Source organism: Orycteropus afer, unplaced genomic scaffold (assembly GCF_000298275.1).
Source record: "Orycteropus afer afer isolate SDZICR_OR568_19922 unplaced genomic scaffold, OryAfe1.0 scaffold00034, whole genome shotgun sequence".
NCBI classification, from domain to species: domain Eukaryota; kingdom Metazoa; phylum Chordata; class Mammalia; order Tubulidentata; family Orycteropodidae; genus Orycteropus; species Orycteropus afer.
Window position 1 is genome coordinate 15658025 of NW_006921621.1, and position 9578 is coordinate 15667602.

Genomic DNA, 9578 nt, shown 5'->3' on the forward strand with positions numbered 1-9578 from the left:
ATACCGAGAATCCCTATACTAGCACTGTAGAGTGCGGGGATAAGACCGCCTATTTAGTATTAGATACAAATGTCAAAGGAGGAATCAATAAATGGCAATGTGTTAAACATCCTAACATTATACCTACGATAGAAGGTCGTCCTGGACCTTGTCCCTGTACCACCTTCTACCAGTCTATGCACAGTTCATGTTACTCATCATTTCTAAAGTGTACTTACAATCAAAAAACATATTTTACCGCCATCTTAAATAAAAAAAGACCAGGCAGTGCAGGAGGAGACTGGAGTGACACCCAAGTTCTCGGGTCAACAAATAAACTTATGACCGCGGGATGTCAAGGTATAGTCGGTCGACCCGTATGTTGGGAAACGACACCCCCAGTGCATATATCTGATGGTGGTGGTCCACAGGATCAAGTCAGGCAAATTCAAGTACAAGAACGTATTGAACAGATTATCTAAAATCAATATCCCAGCCTTGATTACCACCCTTTGGTAAAGATTACCTCTAATAGAAAAGAGATTATAGATACCCAAACCCTGGATATATTAATGGCCACTTATAAATTAATTAATACCTCCAACCCTAGTTTAGCACAAGATTGCTGGTTGTGTTTGCAACAAGGATCCCCAGTCCCCATAGCTATTCCTGCGTATAATTACATTTTATATGGATAATTATAGTTGTTTACCTACTCCCCCCTTTTTAGTTCAACCTGTAGAGCCTTGGAACGTTACATGTTTCCGTAAACCCTATCAAAATAATAGCTTCAGCTTGGTTGTAGGACTGGTAACATTTGCTGATTGTAAGGAGTATTTTAACATATCTTCTGAGTTGTGTGCTGGTAATTCAACAGTGCTTGTGTGTGGGTCCAATCTTGCTTATACCTATTTACCTGAAAATTGGACTGGGAGTTGTGTGATTGCTACCCTTCTCCCTGATGTTAGCATTATCCCTGGAACTGAACCAGTGCCTGTACCCAGTTTTGATCATATTGCTGGCAGGCATAAAAGAGCTGTACAACTTATTCTTTTATTAGTAGGATTGGGAGTTTCTGGAGCCCTTGCTACAGGCTCTGCAGGCCTGGGAATAGCAGTACACAAGTATGCAAAATTGTCTAAACAGTTAATTGATGATGTACAGACATTGTCTGGTACCATACAAGACTTACAAGATCAAGTAGACTCTCTAGCAGAGGTGGTACTGCAAAATCGAAGAGGGTTGGATTTACTTACTGCAGAACAGGGCGGTATTTGTTTGGTTTTACAGGAGAAGTGCTGCTTTTACGTCAACAAATCTGGAGTTGTCAGAGACAAGATCAAGAAATTACAAGAGGACTTGGAAAAACGTAGAAAAGAACTCCTTGAAAATCCCTTATGGAACGGCCTTAATGAATTCCTCCCTTATTTGCTCCCCTTTTTAGGACCTATGCTCGGCTTATTAATTTTACTATCTCTAGGCCTTTTCAACAAATTAATGGCCTTTGTAAAACAACAAATAGACGCTGTGAAGATGCAACCATTACAGGTCCATTATCACAGATTAAACATGAATGATTTTGATGATTGTGATGGGCTGGATAGCCAACGACGGGTAAGAGTGGAAGCCCCCGCACCAACCTAAGACAGGGATTGTGGCAAAGTATCCACGAATCCTGATGACGGGTAAGGGCAGGGAGGTGTATCTGCCAACCTAAGACAGGCACAGCCCCATAAATACCTGTGTTGATGAAATAAAAAAGGGACCTGTGGGGAGCCAGGATTTATGCCCCATGAATTGCTTATCTTGGAGACAGCAGTCTTTGACAAACAAGAAGGCCTTTACTTAAATCTTTCCTTTACTTCCTGCCCTGACCCTTACTGCACTACCCACGCCTTAATCTTTCAAAAGGTGCATTGTGAGCTTTCCAGCACCAATCAGAGAAGCCCTCTTGTTAGAGGACTAAAAAGGAGGGACTTCCCCTTTAGAAGAAACTGGAAAGTCCCAAAACCTCCCCAATCAGCTTTTGCCAGATCTGTACGCGCGCCCTTTTTCTACCTATTAGACACCTGTTATTTTTAAACCTGCCTTTTGTACCAATCATTAACGTCCAACACCACCTTATGTAACTGCCTTTTGAAAAACGTCACTTTTAGTATATATACTTCACTCTGAATCTAATAAAGCTGAGACTTGATCAGAATTCCTGTCTTGTCTCCATTTCTCGTGTCTTCTGTCCCATCTTCCTCAATCCCTCCCTCAGGGTCTCCGTTGATTGACCTGCGGGCCGGGTCAGTGTAGGGACGTTGGCCAACCTACCCACTGTGCTCTTTGTATGAAACATAACTGGAGCCTGAAAAGACTAACAAGGGCATGAACCTGAGTGACCAATACTGATAGAACAGGACTCCCTCCATAAGGTACATGGGTACCTGAAGAGACAGGTCTACAACATTCTAAAATTTTGAGAATATTTTCCTTGGGGGGGTGTTGTTCTTACAGATGCTCAACAAAGTCTGTGATCCTATAGGTTAAAGTCCTGAGTTAGAGAAAAAGACTGACCCAGTTGCAAGCTAGAAAAGAGCTAGCTGAGTTTGAAAGCTCTCAAATTTGTCGGTAAGAAAACTGGAACATGGACTCAAAGCAGACAACTGAGCTCTTGTTCGTGTATACTTACAATTGTATTTAAAGTTCTTTCTAAGATAAGGCCCTAGGACCCCCAAGTCAAGTATGCTCCTGAGTTGGTCCACTGCTGCAGGGATCTTGGAGAGCATTATACACATGCTTGGGCATTCACCAACATTAAATCCCAGGATAGAAGATGTGACAAAGCAGACCTCTGTCCTCAGTGACAACCACGAGTCCTCTGCTGACTTCAGTGGAGGCACTGGCCATGTGGAAAACACTGGAATTTTTCCTTGGGACTAGTGTATGTTTTGACAGGTGTCTGCCATGCCCAGCACCCACTGTCTTTTCTCCTCCAGTTCCTGAAGACATACAGAAAATAATCTCTTTGAAGATACTTGATGACAATTCAGAAAACAGAAATACATGCCTCCAATATACTGTGCTTTCAGATATTCTGAGGAAGAAAAATACAACTGCATTAATAAAAATGTACTGCAATGTGGCACCTAAGAATGACAACAATAAAAAGCAACAAAATACAGACTTAGATCTTCATATCCATTTGCAATTAGTTTTTACTATTATTCTCTCTCCATTTCCAGCTAGATTACCACAAAAATAGGGTATTTTGTTACTCAACATTTTAAAGCCTGTAACTCTTGAGAGACAGAGCCCTGTATACTAAATGTGACATCCACTGTTCCAAGCACCTCTCCATCCATTAGACTTGTAAATACCAATGCAAGCATTATTCTCAAACATGGGTAAGTGCTGAGGCACAGCCCCATTAAAACCTAGCTTGACAGGCAGTTTTCAGGACAGCCTCACCTGGGTCTAGTTCAGCTGCCGAATGAGTTGATTGATGCGTTCACCACGGTAGCCAGGTGAGCCCATTTCCTTGAGAAAGCCCACTTTATTCTTGGTAGCATGACGGGCCACCGAGAGATGGAAGGGGTGCAAGAACTGTGAGATCACCTGGAAATACTTTCCCGGGAAGGCAATTTCATGAATGAGATCTTCTAAGCAAATGACACCAAACTTCCCTAAGAAACAAGGGAAAAGATTCCTTTATTCAACATTAAGTGGGCATATGATGAGAGCCTCCTACATGCCCAAGCTGGGTACTCTGGCAGGTTCTTGGCAGGGCTTGAACTGGTTCTTACCATTTCAGTCTTGGCTGACAAAGGGAAACCAGAACAGATCTGAATTTGTGAAGGAAAAATCTGAAGGGGAAAAATGTAGTCGATTCTGCTAAAAACTTAATTTTCCACTTAGAAAACTAAGGCAGCATGGGCACTGCATAGCAATCAAATCTCTTGACAAGCAGAGCTAGAAACAGTGGTGCCGAGCTCAAAGATGGTGGCTGACTGCTCCACTTGAATATGCGTCGCACTCTACCATCCTGGCAATAATCCAATTTCTGGCACCAGGCTCCTGAAAGAACTCACTACTCCTCTTCTGAGTCTCCTGTTCCAGAGCTTTGATCTGTAATTTTTCCTGCTCTAGTACCTCCACATTTTACAAATTTGAGTCTGTTCTGATTTGATCGTGTTGGCCATGAATGAAACAGTTTGATCTTGGGACCTTGCATCACCACCACCAAAGACCCTGCTTTCTGCCAACTGACCCCTAAGTTGCAGCACTCACCCAGGTGCTCCTCAATAACTGTGTTGTCTGTCAGTGGGAAGATCTTATTCTTGACCTTGGCTTGTCCACGTTTTAGGATGAGTTCCCGGACAGACTTCAGATTTGGAAATCTAAGTGAGAAGAATAAAGTACAGCTTTAGCTAGCCTCTGGCACACTGCATCATATTGGCCACTTAGGTCTGCAGTGTGGTCAAGGAGAGAGATGAAAGAACCAAAATGGTCCTGACTATGTAATTAACAGGAATTAAAGTTTACCGGTGTAAATGTTCATCAGGCAAAAATAAAACTTGTTCTGGTTTACAAAGTCTAAGATTTTGGCCATAGGTAAGCCTCTACTCAAGATGGCACAAAAGCTAGAAATTAAACCCAAACCTGTTGAGTTTTAATGCTTGAGATTGATATATTTAGGCTTGTCTATTCTTCTGGAACCATGCTTCTGTTACACAAGCACTGACCAAAATTCTGCTTCAACACTGTGAGAATTAATCTCTCCTTTACCCACCTTACTCAGCCTTAGCTTACAACTGCACAAGTCCTGTCATAGTACTGTGCTGACCATTATTAGCAGTACTGATCCTTCTCCCCACAACCTGCTGCTCCAAGATCCAAGGTTCTTAGGACCACCAACTGCTTTCTGTTGACTTTGTGGCCACAGCGAAATATTCCCTCAACACCTTCAAATACACTCTAACATCATTATCCAAAGAAAATCTTACCCCCATGTCACATAAGGTTCCACCATACGCAGCATTTTTAGGGTTACAGGGGTTACTTTGACAAAGACACCACTGAAAATCTTCTTTAGGCGAAGTCTTGCAATGGTCTTCCGCACCAGAAAACTCACCCCATTAATCCTGAAGTGGACAAAGGCAAAAAATTCAGGCTGTTTATGTCAGACCAGCAAATGCTTGTAAAATCTGTGCCACTACCCTAGGTACCCAGAGAGTAAGACACACACTCTTCCTTCAAGAGCTGTTTAGTGGGAGGCACTTAAGAGATCATGGACAATGGTAGGAGGGCAAAAGAGGGGAAAAACAAACAAACTCACTCACTGCCATCGAGTCCATTCGGACCCATAACGACCCCCTTTGGGTTTCTGAGGCGGTAAACCTTTATGGAAGTAGACTGCCCAGTCTTCCTTCTGTGGAGTAGCTGGTGGAGTTGAACCACCAACCTTCTGGTTAGCAGTCAAATTCCTTAGGCAGTTCGCCACCAGAGCTCCATAAATATTTAAAACCCAAAGGATTCTGGTTTGGGAGACGAAGTAGAATAGAAAGAGACAAAAAGTTGCATTTACCGGTCAGGATGGCTAAGGAATGAAGAACAAATTATGGAAAAGGCTTTTTTGTGCATTCTCCTCAGCACTGGCTAGGCTCCAACCACTTGGCCTTGTTTCAGTTCGTAAAAAGGTGCCTTGATGCCCTCACCTCAGGACTTTTGCATCTCTGCCTGGAAAGCCTTTCCCAACACTGGGAACTCCTTTCACATCTTTAGGTCTCAGCTTCAGGAGAGGGTAGGCCCCCTCCCTTACCCAGAGCATCCTGGACTTTACCCTCATGGTACTTAGTTTATTTGCGTAAGGACAGGTTCCCTAACCTTGAAGGCAAAAACTATGTCTGTTTTGCTTAACTCTGAATTCCTAGCACAATTTGTTTTAGCAGCTTAGGCCCTACCACCTCCTCATCTCCATCCAAAGCGTTCTAAAGTTGAAGCAATGCTTTGCTCTAGTCCCACGGGTTTAAGATACTAGTCCATACCTTTGGATGCGTACTACAAAGGCCAAAGAATGTCCATCTGGAACTTCCAAGCCGTGTGGTTTCACTTCTAGTCGTCTGATACGCACCCTGTCACGTTGTTGTCGTCGGGAATCAAGTAGGAATGATTCTAGTCGCTTAAACCTGAGTCCTTTCCCTTTCCTCTGCTACAGAGAAAACAGACCATTGTCACCATTTTCTGCCTCCATTTGTCATGAGTCACTATCAACAGAACTAATTTTCCCCTGTGCTCTGCAAATAGGAGCAAACATCCTTGATTTTTAATATAAGGAAAAAGTGGGAAATCCAAGTAAAAGGTGAAATTGAGAGGACTCAGAAATTACTGAGGAAAGTCCTTGATAAATAAAACATGAGCTTACATGGTGCTAATCAATGTTTACCAACAAGTGTTTATGGAACTTAACATTGTGACAGGCATAAAACTGTACAAAACAGGACTAAGCTAAAATTTCTGCCTTCAAAATACCTATGTACTTCTCCCCAAAAATATTTAGCAAATACCAAAAGTGGCACATCTTTTTTTTCCTATAACTTGTTTTCTGCTCAGTACTCTCCAATTACTCAAAATGAACCTAGAAGGTAGAGTCTTCACTCCCTCTTCCTTAACAAACTCTATTCCACAGCTCTGGCCACAGGTGTTAAATAAATATTTGCAAAACGAGGACAAGAACCATGTAACTGATGTAATCAAACTGATGAGGGAGAGGCTAGTCGATAGGAAATGGTTTAAACATGTTGGATAAAACCAAATACAAATTCTAATTCCTTCCTCCCGGTTCTCTACCATTACCTTCTTCCTTTCCAGAAGTGCCTGCTTTGCCTGGGTGGCCTTGAGAGCCTGATAAGCCTTCCGCTTCTTCAAGAGATTTTCTGGAACCAAAGGGATTTTTTTTCTTGGCCTGACACAATTAATTTGAGATAATGGGTAACAACATTTAGGAAACGAATCTTCAATGGAGTTTCAAACCAACTCAATATTCTGGGCTTTGGGGAATATTCGGAAAATTCCTAAGGACTGAGCCTCCCCTGAAACTTGTAGATTTTGACTCCACTCTTCAAAACGGACCCCCTAATACTCATTCGTCCTCGGAGCCTGAAGAACCCTTTGGCTACTCGCCTCACATACGTCAATGTAGCTTTTACTAAAGTCTTTCATAAACACTAGCAGCGATGAGATTCTAATAAAACCCTGTGGGGTTGGGGCAGGTACAGACCCATCTACAGGATGAATACAGATGTGGCCAAGTGGACCCAACTCTGGTACTCTCTACGCCTCTGTATCAAAGTAAACACTCTCCGCTCTAAGTAACCCGAACTTGACGGCAGCCCCCTCTACCCGCCCAAACGAGCCCTACAGCTCCTATGCCCTGCAATCTAGAGTCTTGTCTCTTTCTACAACCCAAAAGTATCCTTATTTTTCCCCACTGAAGCATAAAGACTACAGATGGCACCGGATGCTCAACAACCCACTTCAGATAGTCAAAACCCGAAACACTTACTCTTCCTCCGCCATCTTTCCAATGCTGCCGTTATTGCTCATGCGCAGCCCCACCACATGGGAACACGAGGAACCGCTCTATGTTCACTTGACCATAGAGTTTACTGTATTCTAGCTCATGCTGGAGGACCCTGGCAGCCGAGGCTCTCTGAGCGGTAGTGAACCGCCGAGAAGAGGTCTTACTAGTCCTGATCGCTGCCAAGAGTCGCACAGAACTTCACTGGCAATCCTTCGCAGCTTTTTAGAGCTTATGTCATTTTCAAAATCCAGTCCCTCTCGTTTAAGCTATAGTCTCGTAATGCTGGTGGCTTGGCTTGGTTGTAAACAGTGAAACACTTCCCACAATGCGTGTACGACTTCCGCTGTAGCGCTGGCGCCAGCCCCTCGAGCTCCTGCTCAGCTGTGTGACTTCTGAAAGAAAAACAGACAACTTCGAGATAGCCCTTCAACAGGGTAGAGAAACCTGGGGTCTGTGGCTTTGGCTGTCACGTGGATGGAGGTGTTTGTGGACGACTCAGGGTGATAAAGAATGTAACTCCAATTCCATTTGTCCTGTTACATCATCGTGCCTTTATGCAAGTTACTTAACCCCTTTGTAACTTGGCTTCCTTATCCATAAAATGGGTATAATAATGGGCCTACCTAATAGCATTGCGAAGATTATATGAGATATTCTATATAAAAGGTTTAGCACAGTGTCTGACATATGGTAAGCAGTCAGCGTTATATTAGTCACTATTACTGCTGGACTGAAAACTAAACATGCCTCCCTGCCATCTCAAAACCTCCCCTCATAGCTCTCACCGCGTGGAAAATGCTTTCTCTCCAGGTCTTCCTCAAATCATGAGAAACAAGTCAAGTCCTGTCTTTAGAAACTTCCAGAGCAGTGCTTCACAAGGATTAACGTGCATTCCAGACATCCCAGAATCTTGTTAAATACAGATTGTGATTAAGGCGTGGGGTGAAGAAGTTGGGGCACAGAAAAAGGGAGTGAGGGAAAGGTATTAGAGTTTAAATTCTGAAGCACTTGGTTTGTAGAAGGCTGTGGTCTGCAGTGAGAGCCCTGACTCCATTTTGAGGCTTGACATAAGTGTTAGACGCCATTTGGGTTCTTTCTGATTGTTAAACCAGCATTGTGGCTAAGCTTAGACAAGTTCCAGGGCAACCCTAGGGAGGGGCAGTTTGCCTTCAGGAAGACTATGGTTGAAGGTAGATTGTTGTTGTTGTGTGCTGTCCATTCATGTCCGACTCATAGCGACCCCTCCTTGGGTTTCCGAGGTGGTATCTCTATGGAAGTAGATTGCCCAACCTTCCTTCCGAGGAGTGGCTGGTGGATTTGAACCCCCAGCCTTCTGGTTAGCAGTCAAGTGCCTTAAACACTGCTACCCAAGCTCCCATGAAAGTAGATGAGGCTCACACAAAGAATTAGGGAACTGCCTGAGTGTGTCCTTTTCTAATTTAAATGAACGTTGGGGTCTTCCTATTGTTTGGTAGCCACCTTGTGGGTAAGACTCAAGCTGTATGGTCATGAATGACAGCCTATCCAGACCATCACCTAGCCAGATAGACAAGGCCTGGAAACCTTTGCTAGCTTCAGTTATGTTCGTATCCCTGTCATGGTTCTGTAGTACTGCCTGCAATGGTGATTAATGGATCTGCCACCACTCATGATTTTGTGATAATTCCTTTTTTTCAACCGTATACAATTAGCCCCATGGTCATGACTCAGCAGACTCCATCCAGCATTTTTTTACTGTGTACATGCTGATGTTTTCCCTCATCCTGGATGATTGTCTTTGTTTTTTTGTCCTCCTGTCCAAGACTTAATAAAAGTGTCTCTATTGAACCTGTTTGAGTCTGGGGTCTCTTTTCCCCTATTATAGTATGTATTGATATGCTGTATTTCTGACATGCTTCAAAGTGACGCTGCTGCTGCTGGACTATGGATTGTACTTTGACTAGCAAGGATCAAGACTCATTTCTTTTTCTGAATTCCCTCAGCACATTATTTTTTTAAACGAATCTTACCCAGGATACAAGCAGGGATCATG

The 9578-nt window shown here is 43.3% G+C and overlaps 1 protein-coding gene across 1 annotated transcript; it reads right to left on the reverse strand.

Annotated features, from left to right (window-relative positions):
- Positions 1-3441: 3441 nt before the first annotated feature.
- Positions 3442-7569, reverse strand: RPL7L1 (ribosomal protein L7 like 1). The gene is made up of 6 exons (XM_007936239.2): positions 7529-7569; positions 6820-6928; positions 6012-6175; positions 4971-5108; positions 4255-4364; positions 3442-3650 (listed from the first exon to the last, which is right to left on the reverse strand). Exons 1-6 carry the CDS (start codon positions 7567-7569, stop codon positions 3442-3444), a joined length of 771 nt encoding a protein of 256 aa, XP_007934430.2.
- Positions 7570-9578: the final 2009 nt, after the last annotated feature.